We start from the raw sequence: 27,192 nt of genomic DNA on the forward strand, positions 1-27,192 counted from the left end.
AATGTGGTATTTCACCACTTTCCCCCAACAAATTCACTCACAGCCTGATTTACACATTTAAAGCACTTTTTATTTCTAGCATCCATCCATCCACGTAATTAAGATTTCATTAAAAATAACAAGAGCAAATGTCTTCTCGGATTCTAATCAGTGACAAGATGACAGCATTCATTAAATGATGATGTGGCTGTGTACAGAAACATACAGGAACAGCTGTCGGTCTGATGATCTACATCAAAATGAGACAGTTCCAATAAATACTGTGTTTGCCTCAGATACCTGGACTGTCATGTTATGACTCAGCAGTGACACGGCAGTGACACCAGATGCCAGCACCAGCTTTGAAGAAGTGGTGGTAGATAATTATAGCTGTGACCACACACAAAAGGCATGCCTAGGATTCTCAGTCTGGACACACTCAGGTGTCCCCGTCTCCCACAATATCATGTTTTATTATTTCTTCTTCTAGTTTAGTCATGAACCAAAACAAGCTGTAAGATTGTGATGCAATAAGGATAATCAGCCACACATTTCAACAATCTTAATTATTTGAGGGAATTAAATGATTTATGATATTTTTTTTTTATCTTGCAGTGTTTGTCAAATGAAATATGCTTATACCTTTACAGCCAAAATCTATAGTAGTTGCATAATCGGAAAATGGTGAATTAAAGGACATCAACAGTGTACTCAAATGTATTTCTTGAGTAAATATATTTATTCCCTAAATATGTTTGAAATATAAATGGTAAATGTTTTAAAACCAAAACGTGTATGAAACAAATGTTTTTGACTTTTTATCATGTGTTCTGAACACTTTTATGATCCCACATTATAATTCCACCCTAATTTCACAGCTTTCAATCAGGTCTTAGTCTGACAGAATATGTTAAATATTTCAGGAGTTGATTTTGTCTTAAATTTGATGCCTGAGGATAAACTTAAACTTTTTTATATCCTCAAAAAAAAAAAAAAGATACAAGCGTACTTCAGAACATGTTGGGAATACTGTATCAGCAGAATCTGGAAGTTAATATAAGTGACAAACAGCTGCTCGGTGAGATTTTACGCACACCGTTCCGCGTAACCGGGACTGCGAGTCCACGCTGCTTTTAGCCCATTAGACTAATAAACCCAGTAAACCATGAGTCGTAGCTACGAGTTCAGACACACTCGTAGACAACGTTGACACACCAGTTCCGACCATCTGTGTGTGTGAGCTAATGTCCCTTCTCTTGGGTGAAAGATTATTAATATCCACACCACTTGTGTAATGTGACTCCAGCCGATAGACTGAGGTTTACTGCTGGCAATTTCATGAATGAGACCCACTGAGGTCACCCTATGTAGAGAAGAAGCCATTCACACGTCATATGCAGCGGGTATATTTATTTTCTCAAGTCATTTACGGTACAAAATAGACCCTCATTAAACAAAATAGCCACGATATACTGAAAACAACAACATTGTACATATTTAAAGCAACAAGCTGAGAAACACTGTGTTATAGAAGCTTGTAAAACTGAGCTGAAAAAAAGAGACAAACAACATTCACAATGTACCATTGGAATCATTGGGAATTTCATTTCTATTGCGAACTGATTAATTTTTTTTTACAGACAATGACATTTGCAGTCCAGTGGCACATTATTACCTTAATGCATGTGAATGTGCTGAAATAGCATCTCTTATCAAGTTTTCACCTCATGATAAATGTTCCAGATTCTTCTGTACATCTGGGGAAAAAAAACATGAGTCAAATTGCTCTTTCAGGCAACTCAGGTTGAATGCAATCTGGATGCATGCAATGACTTTACTGGCTTTGAACAAATGGTATTTATAGCAACTCAAGCAGTTGGTCTGAGTCACGCCACCATAAATAAACATTTACACATAATTAGGCTATCAAATATACAATGCTCTTTCAAAATAGAATAAACTTTCTACAAAGCTAGTACAAATGGATTTAAGAAATATCTCTCCCATAGTACTGTATGTCACTTCTATTTACAAGAAATACAAAGAATCAACATAAGTTAGATATTGTGCTTCTCTGTTTTCTAGCATGCTTCTGAGATCAAAATATCCTCACAAAAAACAACATTTCACAGATATATATGTACAACAAATAAAGTCCCTCCACCTAAACACATATTTATTATCACTGATTCTTAAACAACTTACATTTTTCGGAAACCTTTTTTAATTTACACATTTCTAAACGTTCAACGTTCAGTCATGCTTTTAAGGAATGCGAATGGATGCCACACTCAGATCGTGAGCGTTGGGTGTGATCAATTATAAGTTTAAATGGCCATACACTTAGAGAAAAAAAATAAATTTAACTGCTGCTGAGATGAAATTTCTCTTTGTTTTAATATTGAATCCAAGTCTCAGAAAATACGACAATATAGCTTGAGCATTTTAGACTTTTCTCCCCGAGAAAAATTGTACCTGAACCCTGTTGTAGATGTGACAGAGCAGCTGTGGGTGTTCAGATAAGGGAATTTCAAAGTGACCTACGAGCAGGTAGGATGAATCAGAGCTGGCCCCGCTGCCTCTCAGTTTGCCTAACTGACTTTTTTTTTTTTTAAAAGGGAGATGTTGGATTTCAGAGTCATGCACAAGAGGATTGTGAGGCAGGTGGAAATGGCAGAGTCTGAAGTGAAGCACATGACGCCCATAGCGCTACAGCCACGACGGGTGACATCAGCCGTCTACACTGAGCTCACATTGACATGTTTTTAGATAGCCATACCGCTTCTGTTCCCCCAGTAATACCATACCAGTCAATTTGAAAGCTGAAAGTTTCTCAGGGCACAAATAAAGTGAAGGGGATAATTGTAAAGTCATTGTGGCTTCATATTTATTCATGAGTTCTGGTGTCATTTAGTCCTGATTTACTGTATATTGCATTTATTGCATCTAGTATTTGAGGGGAGACAGATATTAATATGCAAATATTACATCCAAGGTACCATGTTTTCTGTATTTGAAGGGCACATGTACATTTCTGGGATTGCAGACGCTTCCTTATTAGACAACTATGAACAATATTTAAACACACAAATAAATAAATAACGGTTAAATAAACTGAAAACCACTTAACAATCAAGCTGTTCATTTTATGACATTGTTAGAGCAAAATAACATCGACACACGAGGAGTGGCCTATAGCACTATCGTACATTTATTGGAGTGTGAGCTTGTCTTCATGTCGGCTCTCTGCAGGTCGTCAGACGCCACCTTCAACTTCAATATCAAAGAAGACTCAGAGCCTGTTTCTCAGCACGTGTGTCAATATTGTACCTCCTCTCTTTCCATACATTTTCCACTCCACAGTTCTCATCTTTATCACACTCACACAACCCCATCTCAGTCTACAGTTACGGCGGGAGAGAACCAGGGCTGGCCTGAAGCAGACATCTGTCCCTGTGCAGTTATTACCCATCCAGTCAACATCGGACGAGAGCTCTCAACAAGCTAGTCATCATCAGCATCACTGCTGCGGCTGCAGCGATGGTCAAAATGGAGTTCCAACCTACCTCACTCCCCTGAGGGAAGACAGGGAAAAAAAGAGTCACTGAGAGGCAATAAAGGTTATCAGTCAGGCATTGATAAGTGACTTAGGAAATGTTCTTGTTTAAACAGAGCGAGATGAGAAGATTGTTACCACCCCTGCATCTGTCTGGAATCAGGAGGTAATTCTGGTTGAGCTTCACTGAAGCAAGGATGAAGAGCGAGTTCAGCTCCATTCCTCCTGCAAGTTCACTAATCATCCTGTTGAGTCTTGTTTGCTTTACTTAAAGTCAAATGAATAAAACATGTGAGATTTCATTAATACTACTTCCTGTTACCGTTTCTGCTGATCCTTCCAACGAATACTTAAATCCTTTCTGCTCATTTTAGTGACAACTATCATTTACTTTATTATAAGATTTAATCCATAAGAAAAAAATGTATTCATATTATGTTGTAGCTTCTAGGGAAAATTAATGAGCTTCGTGTGTGCTGGTAAGAGCATACGGGATACCTCCATATGCTAAACTAAGTGACTAGCATCGCACAGAACAAAGTGGATGGTAAGAGATTGGTGTCAGTCTTCTCATCTGACTTGTGGCAAAAAAAAGCAAACAAGAATGTTGGATTATTTTTTATTCACTTAAAGGATTTATTATTTATTTGCCAAACTGCCCACCCACCCCATGTCCACCTTCCAAAAATGCTTAATAACTGGGAAAACTGGAAATCATTCCGGTGAGTTTAGACCCACTTATAGCAACCACCAATCCAGATGAATCTTGACCAACGATTCACAATTAAAGGTTCAGTTCACCCAAATAAAACAAAAACATATTTTGTCGCTTCTGATTGGGAGACATTTGAAACATCTGAAGCGCTTTCTAATATCGCAATTTTGGATAAATTAAATTAACCGTCCAAGGTTGTCACTGAACTACATTCTTCTGTAGACAGTCATTATAAAAGCAAATAATCAGGATCTATGAATTACTGAGAATCAATGGGAACAAAATTCCTTTAACATGCTGTATTTGGATGAGACAGAAATCTCACAGAAAAATCTAAAGATGGGACTAAATAAAACAAAAACTGCACACCACTAGATATGATATGTGAGATTTTTGTGGGGGGTTTGTGGGGGGTGAGCTGACTCTTTAATCTGTGTCTAAGGACCACATGTAGCATTAAGCATCAGGTAGACACAAGCTCCTCCCATACCTTGCCCTCTGGGACGCCAGCTCCGACAACCAGCACCAGACCACAGCCACTATTACAATCATTCCTATGAAGGGGATGGAGAGAATAGGGTGCTCAGATGGATTGATGAATCTCTGAGGAAATAAAAGAAAACACAAGGGGCCATGGGGATGAAGGGAATGAATGAATGAATGAATGAATGAATGAATGAATGAATGAATGAATGAATGAATGAATGAATGAATAGAGTAATCAAAATAATGAACAGATAAAAATGGTGTAACTCAAACACAAAGGATTCGTTGCTGCAAATCACAAAAATAAAAGCGTGGCATGGTTTATTTTTTTGATATAAAGGGGAAGGGTTCAGATGGAGTGATTTACATTGCCTATTAAACAGACAGTGCATAACTTCATGGTGACATAAGCATCAACTGAATGTGAGTATGTGTGAGCAGTCCTGTGTGGCATTTAATGGTTGTGTGAGATGTAATGCTGACCAAAAAAAAAAGAAAAGAAAAAGGAAGCAAAACAGAGAGCATGCATGTTGTGACCAGCGTATGGTGGTTTTGTCTCTCTATTCTCATTTTGTTGTTCTTTTTTTCATGCTTTGCTAAATTTGTAATTGTACAGGTGGAGAGTTCATGGACATTCAGAGAACAAGGACAGCGTCAGAGACAGGTAGGGGTAGACAGTTTGACATGACCCCATCACGGCAGTTGTAGACAGAACACACACTTTTAGTCCTGTTTGGTTCTAACCGCAGCAAACAGCAAGCTTCCAAACAAATCTAAAACGACAAACATCTAACTTTAGACGCCATAGAAATGACTATCAACTTGGTTCTGTCGACTCTTGAAGAGTTATGTTATGTTGGAACTTTCCCGTAACAACTTGAAGACACACAAAAGCAAAAAAAAAAAAAGGAAACTGCTGTCAGCTGATTGAATGTCTTCCAATCATGCTTAATTTCACTGTTAGCTACCTTTCTCACAGAGGCTTATTAAAATTAAATGAGAGTCTTAAAGTGGGGGGGGAGGCTTTCCAAAAGGTGCAAATGTCCTTTAATTACTAAAGTATTTCTCTATTTCACGGTATGCAACGTGATGTGGGACTCAGTTATAAAGGATGCCATTATTAACTTGATGGCTTAATGCAGATTTTGTGTTTCTGTCCCACAACAGTATCAAAGCATTGCTGTCACACAAAAGTTAGAACACAGACAGACTGGAGAGAGAAATGCTTTTCGGCCCAAAGCACACAATTAATAGTGATATGCGCTGACAGGCTGGGTCAGATCATATCAGAACATATATAGCTACAGTATGAGACACATAAAAAGTGGGCTCAATAGACACACAACACAGTCGGTGCAATGTGAGGTGTGTAATGTGTCAGGTGACCATATGGGTGAAAAGAAAATTGATTAATTGCGTAGTAGTGGTTTGAAATGTCAAAAAGGAATTCTTGAAAAAGCTCACATTGTTTTTTTTTTAAGTAAGTTACTTGAGAAACAACACAATTCTGCACAGAATTCAAGTCAAAAATGCAAAGATGACAGTACAACTTAGACGCTGACTGTGTAGATTTAAGGGCGAATACTCATCCATTTTCTATAACTGTTTATATCCTCTAGGATCACAGGGCGGGTGGAGTCGATCCCAGCTGATGAGGTCTGACACGACGAACTTCCACACTTACAGGAAATGTAAAGTCAACGCTCTTTTGTGTAACATGTTTGTGAGAATGGGAGGAAGGTAGAGCAGCGCCAACCACAATATCATCATGTCGCCCCAGTAACGGCACATCTTTTTTTTTTTTTATGCCTTAGAATAAGTTATATATTCAGAGGGAATGGGTCAATGCCAGGCTTCTACAGCAGCCCAAATTGGAAAAGGAAATTCCAGTAAATCCTACATGTTGAAATTTAAAAATATTGTTAATCAACTGAATACTATTTTATATCAGTTTCCCTACTTTTAATACGACTGTGATATTTATTGCTCCCCCTCACCTGAGCTCCCCCTGACAGTTTCTCCAGTTCTGCCTTGCAGCGCTGCAGCTCTTCCTCCAGCTCTGCTCGCTCCCTCTGACTGTTGTCATAAAGCACCTGCAGCTCCTGCAGCTCCATCTTCAGACCATCACACTGGAAGACACAGAGGTCACACACCGTCCTCAAAGTAGTGAAATTATTTTTTATCATATCTGATTCAAATCATCGCAACCTAAAAATGAAGAAAAAAAAAGAAGCTGTTTATGTTTAATTCATATTTCTAATCAACAACCGAGACGCTGCTCACACACTCACCTCTCTCTGGACCTGTGAGGCTTTCTCCTCTGCCTGTTTGAGTTGATCCCTCAGGGAGAAGATCTCCCCCATCCCTCCATTCCAGCTGCTTGGTGTCAGGGGTTTCCCATCAAATGAGATATTCTTCTGGATGGAGGCATCGACCAGACGACAGTTCTCAGACTGAGCCATGGTCATGTAGCTCTCTGTCATGACCTCATCCGAACCACCTTCCATTTCCTTTTCAGGTGTGCCCTCAACTGCGTCCTCCTCTTTCAGGGACAGGTAGACGCTGGAGCTACACAAAAAAAAGTCACAGCGAGGATTATATTATATGGTTGTATTGCTTGTTAACAGGCAAAAATGTCAAGGATGATTTTATCTAATAATCAGGGAGGTTTGGTCTGATTTTTGTTGTCCATTGCAGGTTCATAATATGATTGCAATAAAGGATTATTTTCATTTTCAACCAATCAAATTATTTATATCAGATCATCTGCCTTTTTTGTGTGTGTAACAGACCAAAATGAGAAATTAAATATGTTAAATTAAATTAAAATGCAAAATGAAGAAATGAAGCAAATTCCTTTAAAGAACAACTGGAGGTTGTTGGGCATTTTTGTTTGATAAATTTGTAGATTAGAATACATTTTATCTAACCAATATTTTTAAAGTACATTCCCATAACAGATGCAACACTCTTCAATATTGCTGCAGAATCTCACAAAAAACAAACATCTTAAAAAAAAAAAATCTCAAAACTACGACACTATTTTATACACTAGTTGGATAAAATAATGAAATTATATTTTATTTCTCAAAGGTCATTTTTGCTGTGACACCGTTAAAGTTATCCATGTTTTTTCATACTTCTCTGAACTACTCCTCTTTTATGTTTTCTTGTCACTGCTGCCTCTTTTATCTCTCCTTTTCCACGCTGCCGTTTAACATCTGTTTTTACACGCGCTATAAATAAAGGTTGATTCCCAACATCTTCCACAACAGATGGAGTATGTCGTGTTTCATCCGCTGGAGAAAAATCATGGGATGTCTTAAAAATTTCAGACAAAACAGATCCTGGTGATTTGGAGATTGTTTTCAAGGTCAGGAGTGAACTTTCACTCTCGCCAGCTATTGCTGTCGACTAATGTTCTCTCACCCCTGTAATTGATCAGTAAACTAATGGTTTCGGTGCTTATATGTAATCCCTCACAAGATATTACTGTCTTACTGCAGTGATTAAACAGGTGGTCATTATTTTCTAAATGAGACTTGACGTGAATGACTGGCGAGGGACTCGTATTCCAGAGGGTCTCTTCTATAGCTGATCCGGTCGCACAGCTGATGAGTGAGCAGCCATTGACCTCTCACCATGTCCTCTGTCTCTGCAACAGCTGCAGCCTCTCGGTGAGACGTCTGTTGTCCTCCTTCAGGGTTTGACACTCCTCCTTCAGCAGGCAGCACTCCTCCCTCAGCAGGCCCACGTCACCTGACAGGACAAGGTCGAAGATGAAGATGTTAAGAGAATACGGGAAGTGCTAATGCATGGCTAATGAGCATTAATGCTCTCACTGCTAGAGATGTTTTATTAACATTCTTTTGCATAAGATGAAAATACATATCTTGTAGGTTTAGAAGATATTTTAAAAGATGGGGGAAAAAATGGTAAAAAATTAAGTGATTATTTCGAGAGTCAACTGTTACATTAATCACAGGGCTCAGGATCTGTATAGGTAGGTGGGCTGTGTTCCATTCCTACGTTTCATCATGTGTTCCTTTACACTGCATTTCATCATGTGTTCCATACACTACACATATAAACAATCCTTCAACGACATGATTTTGTCACTGATTTGTGGAATATTCAGCTCTGAGTGTTCCTAAAAATGAAACTCTTGCAGACGTTCTGCCAGGAAGGCTGTCGCTTTGCCGACTTACACACATCCTGTCATTCACGCCGCCCATGCGTGGTCAGTCGTAATTTCCTGTCGTCATTGTCTGGGGCTGTCAAATCAAATGGCAGCTGTTCACATCAGCTGGCCTCATCTAAGCTTCAGCGCTGCAACACGCCTTCAGTCTTAAAGCCCATTTATTCTCACTCTGCGTATGTAAATGAATACGTTCGTCCGTCAACGCCGAAGTGCATCATTTACGTTTACATCGACGCTGAAGCAGCTGCAGGCGGGCAGTACAGTTTCAACAGTTTTGACAACATATTTTAAATGTATATGTAAATATAGTCGTTCGCCTCATTCATATGGTCTCAGCAGAATCATCAGTCGCCACCACCAGCATCTGTACTCCAATGGTGGGGTTTGTGTATTCATGCTTTGATCATGTTCTCCCAAAGGCGTCTAAGCATCACACACTTTCCGCCAGACTAATTATTCCATATCATCTGCTGCAAAAAAGTAAAAAAGTATTTTTACTTCATTCTCTTGCTGCTCCAAATTGATCTACTGCATATGTACAACAAGGGAATACACCTGAATGCATGTTTCAATATAAATGTACAGTACATAGGTATAAATTACTAAAAGCGGTTTCATTAACTGTTCCACCCTGTGCTCAGCCACAGAAGACATGCGATGACATCATGTGTTTGGATTGTGCTTCCGTCCTCCTGATAATTTTATGGCCCTGGTATCCCAGAAGAGGACACACATCTGTCATATCACTCCCTTTACAACAACCAACAGTCATATTTTGGATTTGTAGAGGCTGAATTGTGGGCTTTTCTGCAGGATATTAACAGGATGTAAGCAAAAAATTATCTTTTCATAATATCTGCAACAAATACTCATCGTGGTCTATCTGTAGAACTCATTGTTGGGCAGGGAAAACAGAGACATTTGTTTTGGTGTGTCATTGTAACTAATTACTGTTTACAAAAGGTGTGAAGATGAGGTGTAAAACCCATGCATATTTTATTTTAACTTGCAGGTACCATCAATAAAAGTAATTTTTAAGTGCATTTATTTTCTCCTTGCATCCATCTACACCTATTTTCACCTCATCCTGTTACTCCACCTCGTCCCTCACCCTCTCTCCTCTCAGCCTCCCTGCGCTGACTCTTCATGCTGATCTCAGCTCTCAAGGTGGTGATCTCCAGCTCGTACTCCTGGGTCTCCTCGCTGAGGCGCTGCAGCTCGGCCCGTCGGCGGCACAGCTCCTCCTGCAGAGAAGCAATGTCGTTCTCCCTCTCTGCCGCTGCCTCCTCCGCTGCCTGTTGCAGGAGCAGCACCTCCTCCTGAGCCACGCGAAGCTCGTCCTGGGCTTCGGCCAGCTCGCTCTCCTTCTCCTCCTCCAGGCTGTCCATCTCCTCCTGCACAGAGCGCAGCTGCGCTGTGGGGAGAGCAGAACAATGTTATCTCTTCTTAATGGGGGGTGTTTGTATGGGCAGGATCCTACCTTGCATATTGCAAGCAGTGAGACTGCATGTTTGTACGTGCGTGCGTGTGTGCATATGTGTGTGTGTGTGTGTGTGTGTGTGTGTGTGTGTGTGTGTGTGTGTGTGTGTGTGTGTGTGTGTGTCTGTGTGTGCACACGAAGAGGGAGTAATGATGTAACCTGTTTTTGTTTTTTAAGGTCAGACTCAGATTATGAGTTTAACATTTTCAGAAAAGGAAAATCTTCTGCACCTCTAACACAGTTTAAATATATTTTTGAAATTAACTTCAAGCTGTTGGAATATTTACGATTTAATCAACAGTTAAATATAAATTGGCTACAAGACAGAGATTAAAACTAATAAAAAATAAATATCACCAAATCAACAAGCCAAAATATTCCCACTGTTCTAGTCAACAACATCCTGAAACTACTTATTCAGTAAAATCTGTCAGTCAGTAAAGAGCTGGACGGGACGCTTAAAACTATAAATAATAAAATAACAATAAATAAATTGATTCATGGAGCGGTCGCTGTTTTATTCATGGTTTATTGGTGGGCAGAATTTCATTGCTCAGCATTTTATTGTTGTCAGTACCTTGAAGGTTCTGGATCTGGCGTGTGAAGGCTTCAGCCTGATGGGCGCTGGCCAGTCGCTCATCCTCCAACAGGCCTGTTGGGAGAGAGAGATGAGAGGAAAATGTCGCTTCAGCAGGCGGAGAGAAAGACGACAACCTGATAACCTTGAAGCAGGAGTGAACTCGTGTTTGTCGTGTGTTCATGCAGCCTGAGCACAGTCGTACACTGTACTGTATGTGTATTTGTTACCTGCTTCTTCTACCTCTTTGATATTTCAGACTCTGTGTTTGTCATGCTAAGAACTCGATACATGGCTGCAAGTCAGTGTCAGGTTGTCAGTGACTGTAGGTCCCTCTGCCGCTTTGATCCTCACTGAAATATTGGGAAATTCGGTTGCCATGGTGCCCGGAGGATGAAATCCTCTGATGTCAGTGCTGCCCTCTCATTTCATCTTAAGGTAAAAAGTTTAATTTGTCCAATTATGTGCCAAAAATCCTAAAATACTGAAGTTAGATGGTGAAGAAAACTACCATTTGTGAACTGTTTCTAATAATTATATTCAAATTGATGCTACCAATGTGATTCCAAATTCTAGGGCTAAGCCACTAGAAGTAACTGCTAATAGCTTCAACAGTGCTAATTAGAATTTTTATAATTTGCTTGATTATACCAACCACTGCCTAATCCAGATTATTTCCTGTGTTGTTCCCACTATTTCTCTTTTCTGATATTAGATTTTTCCAGACTTCTCCAGCTAGTGCAGAACCCCACATTCACCATGGATACAGATACTCTTGAACTGTCGACACTCAGCCTTACATCATTCTCTGACCATGTACATTCAGGACCCCCCCCCATCGCCTCCTGAACAGCTGATGGTTCCCAATGGGATCCAGCCAATTCTGATTTGTCAATCCAGTCTAGGAAACTTCGGGAAGCTTCCATCAGCCGGACCCCAGTTGTCCCAGGAATGTTTCTACCACTGCCAGAAAAGAAGGTGAGCTCAACGCACCATGACTTTTAATACCACAGACAGTCATGTACACACACACACACACACACACACTTGTAAATACACACACATTCAGCTCCCTGTGGTCCCATACCCAAGGTCTTAGTCACTGCTGGTGTGCCTGAACGTTAAGCTCATCATTTCTAAGGTCTGATGTGATGCTCCCTTTAGTGCTTATGAGGAATCGATCGTGTCAGTCGCTGCATATAAACATTTATGTTTCCACAGCTTCTTCTAGACTGAGCTAAACAGGAAACATCTTGGCTGGAGTGTTGTTTTCCAGGGACATGAGAGGTTCTCTTGTGTCCTGATATCGAAAAAAAAATTAAGATGTAAAGATGAATTTTGCGTAAAACGTTCCAGGTTGAGGTGATCAAAATAGAAATCCATTCCCATGACATCTTACAACATAAATGAAGATTATTCATAACAAGGAAATATTTCAGATAAATGTTCTAAATGTTCAGTTGCTATTCATGCTGACTTCAGATGCACATTTTGTCCGCTTATTGGTCCTGACAGGATTTTATCCACCAAAATCTGGGAAACATGGACTCAAAAAATTTAAAATAAAACAATAGAGGTCTGTCACAGCAAACTGTGGCATATAAAATGTCTGTTTTTGAATTTTAAGAGAGGGGAAATTACATCAGGACGTAAATCTGGTGTAATCGTTCAGCTTCCATACTTGCTGCTGATTACATAAGGATGAGGCTGTGAATATTTTTCCAGTTAATTGTGTTTATGCTAGAGAAATAGGAACACCAAGCACAAGGCGATGATCTCAACTGCATAATTAAAATAGCGAGCTACACGCTGTGCCTCCTCATTGACTGGCACAATGCAATTAAAGGAGAATTCAGTGGCAGCTAATTGCAACTGTTATCCAGTTCACTGTGATTACAATAGGGATTTCCATGGGTTTGCTCTCTATGGTGGAGACAGTGGGTAACATGCTGTCATTAATAATGGTCATGAGTCAAATATGACCCAGTTGTATGACCCAAACGTCAGGGGTTTTTTTTCTTTTACGACGTTCGGTCAGGTCAGATCAGGTCAGATGTCAACCGAAGTATCGTGAGATTAAAGATTCAGGACGTGGAAGGAGGAAGTAGAAGACAGAATCTCACCCTGCAGCTCATGGAAGCTCTCCTGGTGTTTGTTGGAGGTTTCTCTGGCTTCATCCAGCTCCAGCAGGAGCTGCAGCACCTGGCCCCTCAGCTCCTCCAGCTCCTCTTCCTCTGTCAGCGGCTCCTGCTCCTTCCTCCTCTTATCCTCGCCTTCACCTTCCTCCTCTTTCAGCTTCTTCTCTTCCCCCTCCTCGTCCCGAGCTCCCTCCTGGTCCATCTCCTCCTTCTCGTTGTCCTCCTCCAGGACGCCTCTCTCCTTCGCCGTTATCTCGTTGTCCATAGTGGGGCTGCACTCGGCTTTCAGATCGCAAAGGTCATCTGATGGAAAGACCACAGCGATATTAGAAAGGGGTACCTAATCGGAAAAGAGAGGGAGACAAAAAGAGAGATTTACAAGTGATCACAACACAGCACAGGTTGTCACCTCCAACCAGGAGGTTGTGTTTTGGAAGGAATGCTTTATCTTTTATTAATTTGATCTTAGCTGTCAACTGGATCATTATGGGTCCAAAAAAGCACTCTTCACAATTTGCATCCAAGGCTTTCATCATGGAGGTGAGTGAAGAAGAGCTACACCCACAGCACTACAACTGAGTGAAGGAACCAGGGTCCTGCGGGATGTGAGCTCCATTACAGATTTCTTTAGAAAAGGCTGTTGCGTAGCCACGGATTTTATCACATCAGTGGCTGTACACCCCCAACCAGGTGGGATGTGTACGTTCTATATCTTTTTTTTCTGAATCAATAGCACCATCTTGTGATTCAAGTGACATCGACTCCGTCGTATACAAATCTCTTCGGATGAGAATGGGATGGAAGAATCCACTCATATGGTAAAGATGGTGAGCGACGTCATTTTTTAAAAGTTGTTTCAAGTGAAGGTTTCAACACGTCAATAATGAAGTATTATCGACATATAACATGTACTGAAAATAATTTTGAGGGCACATCATTGTTTTCCATTACTATAACTGCAGAGTGAATTTCGATTTCTGACCAGTAGGTGGAGCGAGTTAGCCAACCCAATGCAAAGAGAGAAAGGTGGGTGGGGGTGGGGGTGCTGCATGCTGAAGCCCTCACTATGACTCACCCCTCAGCAATGCACCTCAGTGTTCACAACAATACAGGCTAGTAGCACTCAAGCTAAGACAGATGTGTCTCAGTCATACTGCAGGGTTTTGCCTTTTTCTTGTCTTCCTCCTCCTTTGCAGACGACCTGGGCCGGGTCGAGCGCTGTAAGGCCCAATGAGACGCTGTGTACCATGTAGGTGCTAAACTAATGAACATGATTTGACATGTAGCAGCTGTTGCTTGCTAGAGCTGCAAAGACAAATGCAGAGCAGGTCAGGAAACTGGAAAGGAGGGCATCATTAACGGTGCAACAACATGACAGTCAAGTCCCATTTGACTAGGAGGGAAAGACTTTTCCCATTAGTCCGATGAGATTTACTGCGAGGCAGAAAAGCTAAAAAGGAGATTATTTCCACAGTGTTGTTGGGTTTTTTTCTGACGTACATTTAAGGTCCTGAAAAAAAAAAGACTGATTCCAGTAAACTGAGTTAACTATGCTTACATATCACACACTGCCCTACTATAATTTCTCTCTTATTTCTCAATAGGATGCCCTCCAGAGTCTGTCTCACAAATAAATCACACAATCATTCTAAAGTAACTGACTGCTTCGAAGTTGCTCTCTGTGTTGAGAAATCGGCGAAGATCGGCGAGGGAAAGGGTTTTTTTTTTTTTTTTTTCCTGGGAATAGATGAGACGTAATGAGAAAAAAGGTGCAGCAGGTACAAAGTAAAGCATTAACTAAAGAACTACCTAATTAGGAGCGATGCTCATGAGTGTAATCCCAGCTCAGGGGATGCCTCCATTTCTTCTGGTAATTATTTCTCTGCCTTGTTTTTCCCTTAACTAGACGTAACTCTTTCCATGGCAGCCAAACATGTGCAACAACCCTTTAATCATATCTGCATTACATGACCAGTAGGCTCCTTTGTTATTCAGTCCTGTTTTGTAATAATGTTAATTTAAACAATGCGGCCTTTGAGAGAGGGGAGAAAGAGGTTCTCATGAGCGATGGGCTGTTTTATCATTAAACTTTGATGCTGCTATAATGGGGTTAGTCATAAAAGAAGAGCTCTGGAGCTGGATGGCGGGGGGGGGGGGCAGAGCTGCTCGTATAGCCGGCGGCAGCTAAAGGCCATCATGAGACAAAAAAGCTCCTCGGTGAATATCATTCACATCCAAATCCTCCAGGACGTCCAGAACAGGGGGTAATAACTCGGAAAGCTCTGGCTCACATGATTCCTGATGTGTTTTAGCCCTTTGGTTTTTGTGAATGTAGCATTCACAGCATCAACCAGTCAGCACAAACTGCTCAGACACAAGCTGTAATACTCTGAATACACTGCCGTGAAAAGACACACTTTTATTTGAGACATTAGTCCCGCTAATACCAAACAGACGGTTCCACATTCTCACCTTTCTTCAACTTCCTTTGACGTCATCTGTCTTTTTACGGCACCTCTCATCACGTTATTCACTCGTGACCTCTACCGAGCCACCCCGCTATCTTCCCAGTGTTCCCACAGGGCTGCCTTCAGAAGAAGAAGTTAATCGTTTCACTCCTTAAGTAAGCTTTATGCCTTCAGCTCGTGAGCGAACAGAATCAGCTGCAGTGACACCTGCGATCACTCCAGTGCATTCTTGACACAGTGCAAAGGGCTTTAGTCACGTAGGGAATGTATTAGAGACGGACGCCGAACGCACACAAGAGCAGAGACGGTGAGCGACTCATCTCAGGAGCACTTTTACAGCTCATGGGAAAGGATGGCTTTATCTAACCGCTGCACATTCCTCCGTAATCACATCCCAGCGAAGCACACTGAGGACCTCAACTGCAAACATGGTGTCGCTTCAGAGAGGAGACGGCGAGCAGGCCAAGCACGCTTTGTCATCTCCAAATAGCTGCTCGGGATTAAATTTAAACTCTAACGTGGCAACACAAGCACTTTGTTTTGCTTCTAATTTTGGTGCTCAGTGGTGGAGTGAATGAGAGTAATGAAATTACCACTTTACAAAATTTAGGAGCAGAGAGAGGATTTTAGTAGAGAGGTCCATGCTCGAAGAAGTGTGGATGTAGGTCAGAGGGCTGCTTTGACCTGAAACCCCAGGAGTGTCTTTCTCAACAAAAGAAACCATCGCTGTTATGGCGATGTGTGCGTATTAAAAATTCAGAAAAACAGAAACTGTCTCTGCTTGTTAAATGTCTCTTTTTTTTTAAAACTATATTAACAGGAACATCTGCTGTCAAATTAGGCGTGAAAAACGATGGCTGCTCGCTGGAATGGGAGCTGGAGGCTGTCTACAGGTGTACTTGATGGGCTGAACCAAGCTGGAAATGGTACTGAGCCAACAGAACACAGTACTGCAGGATGTGCTGGATGAAGAAGAGAAATTTTGTTATGTGGAGCGATGAAGAAGTGTAACTTTTCATGCCTTGGGATCAATGGTGTGTCTGGTGGAGGAACAAAGAAGTATATGCTGAAAGGATTACGCTACAGCGAGGCATGGCAGTGGGGCCGGAATGGTTCGAGGCTGGAAACCTGCAGCCTGCAGAGGGTAAGATGGATTCCATCCACCAGGTGGAAGAGTCTTACCATCTGTGAGGAAACTGAAGATGGATATTCCAGAGATCCCAAGAGTCAAGTTAAAAGTCATCTGACTTGAAAGCCCGTAGAAAACTCACTGGTGGTATTTGATCATGGTGGCAGAAGGAAAAAAGACAGGGATATCACAGAAATGGAGGCTTTTGCTTGTGAGGAATGGGCTAAGATTCCTTATTAATGGTCCCAAAGCTTCACAGAGTGCTAAAGATACTTGTCTTTAAAGGTTTGAATGAATTTGAAAGTGAGTAAAGGTAACATTTTGTGTTATACTGGGAGAAACACGTGTCTCAGATTATTTAAGATGCTTTTATTTTATAAAGTATGTCTAATGCACAATGCAGAGGGGAATACATTTGCTTCTACACTATGTTGACATGCAGAATTGTGTACCACAGTACTGTATGACCTCTGAGCCCCACTTCAGGGCCTTTGCACATATAGTATATGTGATCATGAAAGCCTTTCATGTAAGTACAGCATGTGCTAAGCATCTGTTTGTATTCCATGGATCTCTCCAGCTGTGTAGGTGGCCATGCATAATGCACACCACCCCTCCTCCCCCAGCTTTGAAGCGAGCCCAGTATGGATGTTGTAGGTTTTTTTTCTTTCTACTTGCACACTTCCTCGGCAACGCATAAAACTGAACAGGGAGAGGACGTTGAAGAAGGTGGAGAGAACGACAGCAAAAGAGGGAAGAAGAAGACGATAAGGACGATGTGAAGTAAGAGGGCACTAGAGCCAGGTGCTGCATGAGTCCACGAGTTCATCGGCACGGTGAACGGTGAACATCATGGCAAGTCACCGTGATGACGCAGCTGTGATTTGGCACATGCTTCCTTTCTTCCGTTCGTGCTGCAGCACAATGAGGTCCTCGTGTTGAGAGGACCATCGTGAGAGATCTATTGACTTCAAGCCATGTGAGAGTCAGCAGCTTTCGATGAGGTGTGAGGTGCATGTGACGAAGGTCTCCTGAGGATGACGTGAGTTCAGTTCTTCCTCTTTCTCTCTCTCTCTCTCTCTCCTAACCTTTTGGGACTGAAAACTCAAGATAAAGTGAACAACTGAAGAAAAGAAACACAAGTGCACTGGCTTAATGAGCTTCTCTGTTATTTAAATGGAAAATCCATGTTTGCATTTTTAAAAGGGAAGTAAGAGAAAATGGGTCAAAGTAATAGAGAGGCATTGCAGAATGTACTCATTAGATGAGCATATACAAATACAGTATGAGTGTGTGCGTACTGTACATGATTAATTCAGGGAATGTGGGTTTTTGAAGTGTATGGTTGTGCTTGTTGTGTAGAGTTTCTATTATGGGATATGAGTAGTGACAGATAACAGAGCATGAAAACAAGTGAAGCAATACTAATCCATTCGATCACAAATCAGCGCCTCCTACCTGAGAGATGAAATCTCTCCGGAAGGTTTAACATCAGTTAACTCAAAGAGGAAACACGGAATGCCACAGCAGACCGACTAGCTGCCAGTTTCAAAGGGGATAAAAACCCAGAGGGAGAGAGCGGGTTGGTGCTAAAGACAGGCTAATAATGTTTCTGCCAGGGGAAAAAAAAAAAAGTAATAAAAAAAGATCCGTAGGATAAGCTGTAAGAGGGAGAGCACATGAATTCAATAATATTTTCTGTTCTTTAAAGGTTTTAAGAGATTTTCCAGAATTTTGACAGAATGCTGCAAAAGACAGTTTGAGAACTTCATACCACGTGTGTCAAACTCAGGGCCTGGAGGCTAAATGTGGCCCGCCACATCATTTTATGTGGCCCGCAAGAGCATGAAAGGTCAGCATCTAAAAACGAATAGGTCAAAAGTGTGCTTTGACCAGAAACTACATTTCCCACAATGCAGTAATTCAGCGCATTCTAACTTTGACAAAAACGTTTTGATCAAAGTCGATGTTCTAACTTGTCAGTCAGTCATCTTCAGATTACCACCGCTGTATCCGCTGCAGCGGGGTCACGAGGAGCCGGAGCCTATCTCGGCGGTATGGGGCGTGAGGCAGGGGACACTCCGGGCACGACACCAGTGCACCGCAGAGCCACACACAAATACATACAACCATGCACACACACACTCATTCCTACGGGCAATCAACCTGAAGCGCATGCTTTTTGGAGGTGGGAGGAAGCTGGAGAACCCGGAGAGAACCCACGCAGACACGAGGAGAGCATGCGAACGCCGCACAGAGCGGGACTCGAACCCGGGTCTGCCCCGTTGTGAGGCGGCAGTGCTAACCACTGCGCCACCGTGCCACCCTGTTCTAACTTGTGTTTGATGTTATTTTTCTTTATTCTCTTGGGTAGTTTGATCCTTGATTGATGGAGTTTTGTGGGTCTAATAACCTGACAAATTCAAAGGATTTATGTTATAACAGAGACACAAGTAACATATTTTTTGTGTCACATTTAGTTACATTTATTAGTTACATCTGGCTCTTTGAGGACAGCCATTATGCTGATGTGGCCCTCGGCGAAAATGAATTTGACACCCCTGCTTTAGACCTTCCTAGCCAAGAGGGGAGGAACTGGGATATAGGGGGGGGCACAGAAGGAGGCAAGATTTGTTTTCTTTTAATCTCTAACATGGGCCCTCCTCTTTGCTGTTTTTCTCAGAGGTCTCTGCACAAGTATGTCTGAGGAGGCAACTTTTTTTTTTTTTTGCTGTTTATTAGTTTCAGAGAGATGAGAAAATCCTGTTTGTTCACCCCCGGGGAGTATCGCCACTGGTGGGAATTTCACTCAGGGAAGGAACAACGCTGGAGAGGGATGGAGGCATAGCAGGAGAGAATACAGTGTGTGGGCTGTGGCACTGGCAGGTGCAAAGGTTTTACAGGCGCTTCAACATATATGTGTCTGTGTGCCTGTGCGTATGTGTGTGTGTGTGTGTGTGTGTGTGTGTGTGTGTGTGTGTGTGTGTTGGAGGGGTGTGTGGGCGCGATATTGAACAGGATTATGATAAAAAAGAGGGGGAAGATATATTGAGTGGGAAAGCAGCGATAAGGGTGGAGAGAGATGTTATCTGAAACTCCTTCCATGTGGGAGGAGGAACAATATGGTGGCCGATGGTTGCGAGACACACAGACAGCTTGGGAATGTAAAGCCAGCGTCCGATGGCGTCCTCTTGCATCAATGTGAGTGTGTTTGTGCGAGAGCAGCTGACATCCCACAGCCAGTGATTTTAGTGCAAGTGCAACGTGGCATTCATTAATCAGAAAAAAAAAAAAGAAGAAAACTACTGCTCAGCACAATGATGAAGCTTAGTCTGTAGAACCACAACTGATGTCTCGCTGGAAGTGATTTCATCCAGGACCTTTAATCCATTTAAACTCCTGAGTACATGAAGTACAAGAAAGAATCCACTTTTTGTTCGCTGCATGTCTGCACATAATTTGGTCAATCGGCAGGATTCGTGCTACATTAAACCAGACACTTCCTATCACCAGATGTTGAATTCATTTTTAAAAGCGTGCCCTCCGGCTGTGATGAATGGAAAGAGGTCCCCCGGGGTTAAGATAACAGGAACAAACTTGTTATGGAGGAAGAATATCTCCTGAGACAACATCCCTGTTATGATGGTCAACAAATAGGCTTCAGTGTTAAAAATAAATGGAGGGGATTACTGGATGCATAAACCTGAGTAGTTCAATAAATCACAGTTAATGCAAACTGCTTTAAAGTTCAATTTGGAAACAGCACAATCCAGGAAAAGGAACCCTGTGGCAACCTGGCCAGAGGTCAATGGGCTGCTGACCTCTGCCCCCCCCCCACAAACAGCGATAAACCCTGACCCCTCCACCCCACCCTTCAGTGGCCCACACAAAGCTGTGTCTGTTTTCAAAACGTGCACAAAACCTCAGAATAAAACATTCCACGAGTTCTTCCACCGAGCCCAGAGACACGAGACTGTCATTACCATCCACGCACAGCTTTCCAACACGGCTAATCTGTGACACAAAAACTATGGAAGGGTAAAAAAAAAAAAAAAAAAAAAAATGAATCACATTGATTGGAATCTGAGCTGGAATGACAACAACACTGCAGGACTCCGTGTTGCATCAGAAAGACGCCACACAGCCACAGGGCTGCTGTTTGGATCATTTGCTGCCATCCATTACCTGGCAGCAGGCAGTCCTGACCAGATCTCTGCAGATGCCACATCTAGCGGTGATGCATCACACTCCTGTCAGTCTGTCACCACACAACCAAAGCATTAACATCCACCATCATCATCCCCACCTCACTGCCACCTGACCCCCTTTTTCTCTTGTAACCTCCACCTCCTCGGTTCATATCCCTCACTTCTGAAGTAAACACTCAGGGAAGAAACACATACCCCTCTCCCCCCCTTTTTTTTTTTTTTTTGGCGGATCGCTTCCTATCTGTAGTGTGTGAGGGGCTAAAAATAGCCACGCCGCAGCCAAGCGCACAGAATCACAATATAAACAGTGATATATCGGGGAAGGGACAAAAAAAACCCAACAACAACAGCTGCACAGACCTGTGGAGTCCAGAGCTTCTTCGATGAGTGGTGGTAAACGCAGTCCATCCATAGCTCCCTGTAGCTGCAGCAATAAGGGAGAGACGGAGAGGGAGTGGGTGAGAGAGGGTCAGAGGCTCCACGAGAGAGGGGGGGGGCAGAGAGAGAGAGAGAGAGAGCGAGAGAGAGAGAGAGAGAGAGAAGAGAGAGAGAGAGAGAGAGAGAGAGAGAGAGAGAGAGAGAGAGAAAGAGAGAGCGAGAGAGAGAGAGAGAGAGAGAAAGAGAGAGAGAGAGAGAGAGAGAGAGAGAGAGAGAGAGAGAGAGAGAGAGAGAGAGAGAGAGAGAGAGAGAGAGAGAGAGAGAGAGAGAGAGAGAGAGAGAGAGAGAGAGAGAGAGAGCGGTGCCGTCCTGGAGCGCACACACCCAGGCGTCAGTGCGCACACGCTCACACTGAAACCGAAACGCGGCTGCTGTCCGGGTGGACCTGGGAGGATCCTGGAGCTGGAGGCTGGAGGCTGGAGGCTGGAGCGTGGGAGAGATGCAGAGAGGGGGCAGGGGGGAGGGAGGGAGGAGCAGAGTCGAGGGAGAGATGCTGTTTTCCAGACGGCAATCTATCTATCCACCTTCTTCCTCTTTTCCAGGGGCGCTGCTAGACCAGTTTTAGTTTGGGCAACATCCACGATTTGCGCGCAACGTAACCATGTGAATGGACCCAGACCCCGTTTCATTCACTTTCAGGCTATGGCTGAAGTGATTTGATTCTTTTTTTTTGTTTTGTTTCCTAAATATGGGATGAATTAGATTTGTTTTCTCAAGACGTTCAAACATGAACACAAAAATCTGATCTCTTCAAATCCGATCCGATGGTCCAGGATTAGATTGATTTTTTTAACACTGATGTGTGTGCTGAGCATTGTCATCATTAGTCAGCACTATGCGGTTTCCTGTAAACACACACACACACACACACACACACACACACACACACACACACACACACACACACACACACACACACACACACACACACACTGTTGCAGTAGAAGCTAGCTGACATCTCCAACTATAGATTATTGATATCTTCCCCTCCATCGCCACCTTTTTTTTTTTTTGCTGACTCTGTGTTAACAGATATCAAACAGCCGCTTTTCACTTCCCTCAGTGCCTCTTACACACACACACACACACACACACACACACACACACACACACACACACACACACACACACACACACACACACACACACACATATCTATTTGTCTCAGTTTCAGCTGCTATCACATCTGGCAACGTCTGTGCGAAACACAAGGAGTCAGACGAATGAGGTAAGCTATGAAAAATGTGTGAAAATATCCGTGCAGGGAGAGATGAAGAGGAAAGGTAGGCCAGACTTGGCTGCTGGCTGGCCTCTTGAGAGGATGTTCCTATCACAGGGCAAAGAACAGGAAGTGCTTTGCAGAAGTAGAAACAAACAATGCAATTATATGAAACCCACAGACATCTGAAAAAGTAAATGTGAAATAACAGAACTTTTGCATAACAGAAATAGATTTTTTTTTTTAAAAGTACCTGCCTGAGTGTCTAAAAGTAAATGATACCAGATAGAAAAGATAAACGTCAGCCCATGAGCACTTCTCCCCCAATGTGGGTTGTCCAGCACTAATCTCAAGATGACACGACTGAGCAGAAAGGTATCAATTTGAAGTCATCCCAAACCACGTATAAACACAGCATCCCTCCCTCCAGACACACACACACACACACACACACACACACACACACACACACACACACACACACACACGCACACACACACACACACACACACAAACAGACATGGAGGAAGGGAGAGCTGTCAAAGTCCCGATAATGAGTTGACAATGCCTGGTTTCAAGATTGTTGGTCCCACAGCACAACGCCTGCAGAGGAAATACATCTTATACCATGGTCAGACACATATAATCATCATTGTTTGTTTGTAACCGCTCACTGAACCAGAAGGGTGGGCTGTTACCGCCTGGGGACGACGCACATGCTCACACTCATAAAGGTGTTTGGCCAAACTACATTTAGATGCTTGATCGAATCTGCACTGTGGGAAGTTACACTTGAGTTTCTCCTCTGCAGAAATCCACACCCAGGCTTTGGCTGTAACTAAAAACGTAACAATAGAAGGGACACTCAGACAAATATGAGTTTCTGTAAGAAGAATCCGTAGAGAAGACCTGATAGACGACGGGTGTGAGAAGGGAGCTGTTTGTTCTGTAATGGAGAGCTGTCCCACAGAGTGAGGTCATACGCAGGGAATCTATTGAGTCATACTGTGGTCTTTGTTTTGTCCAGATTCAACAAGTCATTGGCGAGGGAGCCCACAGCTACAGCGTAGACCTCAGGAATGTGAGCTTGTAATTCGTCCTACAGCTACAAAAAAAAAACCAAAACCTGAACGTAAACACACAGAGGGACAGATTCTGTAGTGAATATCTAAGATTATATATTCAACTTCCTCCATTCATGTGACCTTTAGGGGACAATGGTTTGAAAGGGAGTGCTTATAGAGAGGCTTTACAGAAACATGTGCACCGTGACGATGACTCACTGCAATGCCAATTTTTATTTTTTTTTATTTCTTCATTGGTCTCAGTGCGATCGTGAATGTCTGTCAGTTGTATGTCTGTGTGTTGGCCCTGTGATGATCTGGCAACCTGTACAGAAAGGACCCCCCCCCCTCCACACACACACACACACACACACACACCACCCTCTCTCTCTTCCGCCTTAGTGTCAACTGGGACAGGCTCCAGCTCTGCCACAGCACTGCAGAGAATAAAGAAGAAGAGAAATTGGTTGGCTGGATTTTTGTTTACGAGGTGCCTGGTCCTGTAAAGATTTGTAAGCAGAACTGGGAGCATTTTTGTGTTTGCTGACTCCTTAAGAGAAATACGTTTTTTGTCATTTCGTTGCCTGTAGTGTGCTTTTAATAGGAAATTGGAAAGCTAAGGTATTATATGCATAGAGAGCAGAAGGAACAGATGGTGAAAAAGGACTCCAAAAGCTTATTATAGTATCAGGGGCCCAGATTGGTTTGTTAGAGGAAAACAGATCTTTAATGAAGAAGGACCTAAAAAACATGATAAATGACATCCAGACGTTAGTAAGTGTTAAATATTTATTGAATTAACATGGAAAATATTATTTAAAACACACTGGAGCTGTATTTGGTTAAATCTCATTTACTTGTTAATAATTGTTGATTTATCAGATCGTCCAATGGGAATGGTCAAATACCACAAGCCTGATTGCAACAGTCCAGCTGACATCATTGACTTGCAGATACACCAGAACAATAAACAAGATGTGTAATTACTCTCCAGTGACAGCGCATCATTGTCACCGTCAGCCGGCTGTGTAATAGAACCTCAGCGCTTTAAAAGACAGTGATTCACCCCACAATTCACTTTACAACACCGGGCTGCCAGCCTTTAACACCCAGCATCACAGTGGCGCTACACGGTTGCCTAGCAACTAAAGAAAATTCAAGGTGCTTTTGACTTAGGGAATTTTAAGGTGCTGATTTATCGAAAGACCTTGATGATAAATGCCTCCACGAATCAAGTCAAGTCAATCCAACTTGTCTTTTCATTCGTCGTTGGAAGTTCTTGCGCTGCAGCGTTTACTTGCTGACATAAAAGATTCAGCTCTTCACCAGATGCAGGGTCCATTTTTAAGTTATATTACAAAAGTAAATGGAGGGAACGTGGCCCGTTTCCATGACGGCAAAAACAGGAAATGGGAAGGGGCAGTATCAGGGGAGTCAAAATCATGTGTGTGTTGCCTCTGAGGTCAGAACTTTCCCATGATGTGAGTTCACACATTTAGCACACCAGTATATGTTTATTGTATGCATAAATGAGCAGTAATTTAAAAAAACAACTTCATTATAAATAAACCATGCATTCTTTAAGCTAATTCAATCCACACACTACCCAGTCCCCCCCCCCTTTATCTTCTGAGGGTTTCTCTGTCAGTGGAAGAGAACAGAATTGAAGCTGTGGCGGTCCTTTTTGTGGTCTTCATGCAGGTCCCATCCTCTGCGGGTCACCATGCCAACCAGGGTGATGAGGAGGCTGAGCTGTGGGCACAAAGAGACTCAATGGGGTCCTGCGATAATTAGCAGCTCTTTAGGGAACCGCAGAAGAGAGCACAATAGAGAACACAGAGGATCTAAGCGCACATCAAAGGGAAATGTTCACTTTTCAGATCGCATAATGCTGAGGAGGGAGATTGGGGGAAATTATTAGCCTCCATTCACACCTACAAATATAGCTAAAAATCCTCTCTTTCAAGTCTATGTGTGTGTTGGGGGGTAGGGGGAGGGAGGGAGGGAGGTCGGTGGCCGTGTGCATGTGTGTGTTTGTCAGGATTTCATAACATGCTAGGCCAGAGGGGTTTTTTTCCTTCTCCAGAGTCCTTAGATGCTCCAGCTATGCATGAACAGTCCTCATAATCATGCATGCGCACACACACTCACACACACACGCACACACATACACCCATGCATACAGATACACAAATACAGTATGCTACCAAATCACAATTCCAGTTTCAAACTTAATCTCTGGTACAGTACGGTAACACAGTGAGTACCAGAGTGAAGTGCTCTGTCCATCCTCCCATTCCCGTATCACCGTATGCCTGCATCTCTGCTGTGTATGCGGGAAGCCAGCAGCAGATGAAAGCATGCCAGGTGACCCATATTGCAACATGAGCTTCATTTTATGTGTAGGTGTGTGTTTGTGTGTGATGTACTCTGGTAATGTTTATACTACTGACTTGGGCTGTTAGACTTTATAATAACAGTGTACATCATATACCTAACTACTGTATTGCTTCATGCAGAGATCTGAGGACCCCCAGGGTAAAATTAGGAATCAGTTGTTTTCCTTTTAATTTCATCTCTATGTGACCAACTCAAATAATGCATGACTATTTTTCGTCATGGCTTTTAAAAACTTTGTCTAAACATCTAAAAGGAAACTTTTTAAGGACCCTGGTACAAAATCGGATCCTGATCTGTGGTCTTTTTCTTTGGAACCTATGTAAACCTCTTTCGTCTCTCAGAAAATGTGTGAGAAATGATAATTAACTGGCATATGTATCACCGATTCCTGTCTCTCACTATCAAGAAATGTTTTAGCACCACGGCTCTCTGTGACTTGTTTTAATAATGCCAATTATAGCATGTTTGGTTTACATAAAGAGGACAGATGTGGAAAAAAATTTTTAAAAGGTCTACAAAAGACTGCAACGTAATGTAACATCCACGTGATTATCAGTTAATTTAGTTACTCATGCAAAAAATTTTGAATTCATGTCATGATGGTACAGTGATAATGCTTTTATTACCACTAGCAGTGACCATCAGTCCATTTTTCTGAGATCTTACACATCCTGGGTTACAAGATATCCCGTAATAGGAAAAAGTCCAGTCAACAGATGACATTCCTAATCACAGTGTATTATTTTGTCACATTATTGCAGAAAGTCAAAGATCTGATGTAATTAGAAGTGTACAGACGTATGCTGCCATGGGAATAAGGCATACATTACTGTAGTTTTGTACACATGTAGTTTCAATGTTCATTTATGACAACAGCAGGGGGCGCTACTCTTCTACAATAAATGTAATTGGCCACATGGACTACCGTGTTCTCCTTCCGATGATATTGGTGGTCTTGAAGTTTGGATTAAGTGTTGTGCTTTAGTTTGGATTAAATATACGGGACAAAACAAATTTTAAAAAGCTTGAAACGTTATTGGCAACATAAATTTACGAGATTCTGTTGCCTCCCAGTCAAGAGCTGTTGTGTCAACAACGCAGCACTTACGACCTCTAGTGGCGACAATAATAATA

At 42.3% G+C, this 27,192-nt stretch overlaps 1 protein-coding gene across 3 annotated transcripts; it reads right to left on the reverse strand.

The window, feature by feature from the left end:
- Positions 1–1,374: 1,374 nt before the first annotated feature.
- On the reverse strand, positions 1,375–21,450 carry ccdc136b (coiled-coil domain containing 136b). Of its 3 annotated transcripts, none has more exons than XR_011035206.1 (9): positions 21,298–21,450; positions 13,118–13,472; positions 10,995–11,069; positions 10,049–10,351; positions 8,378–8,495; positions 7,028–7,304; positions 6,734–6,865; positions 4,741–4,804; positions 1,375–3,554 (listed from the first exon to the last, which is right to left on the reverse strand). XR_011035206.1 is itself a non-coding variant. In XM_068313294.1 (9 exons), exons 1-9 carry the CDS (start codon positions 21,347–21,349, stop codon positions 3,542–3,544), a joined length of 1,401 nt encoding a protein of 466 aa, XP_068169395.1. In that variant the 5' UTR covers positions 21,350–21,450; the 3' UTR covers positions 1,375–3,541. The 3 variants fall into 3 exon arrangements, 2 of the variants coding, with proteins under 2 accessions (XP_068169395.1, XP_068169394.1); XM_068313294.1 differs by having other exon boundaries at positions 4,741–4,853; positions 13,118–13,435; XM_068313293.1 differs by having other exon boundaries at positions 4,741–4,853.
- Positions 21,451–27,192: the final 5,742 nt, after the last annotated feature.

Source organism: Antennarius striatus, chromosome 4 (assembly GCF_040054535.1).
Source record: "Antennarius striatus isolate MH-2024 chromosome 4, ASM4005453v1, whole genome shotgun sequence".
NCBI lineage: Eukaryota > Metazoa > Chordata > Actinopteri > Lophiiformes > Antennariidae > Antennarius > Antennarius striatus.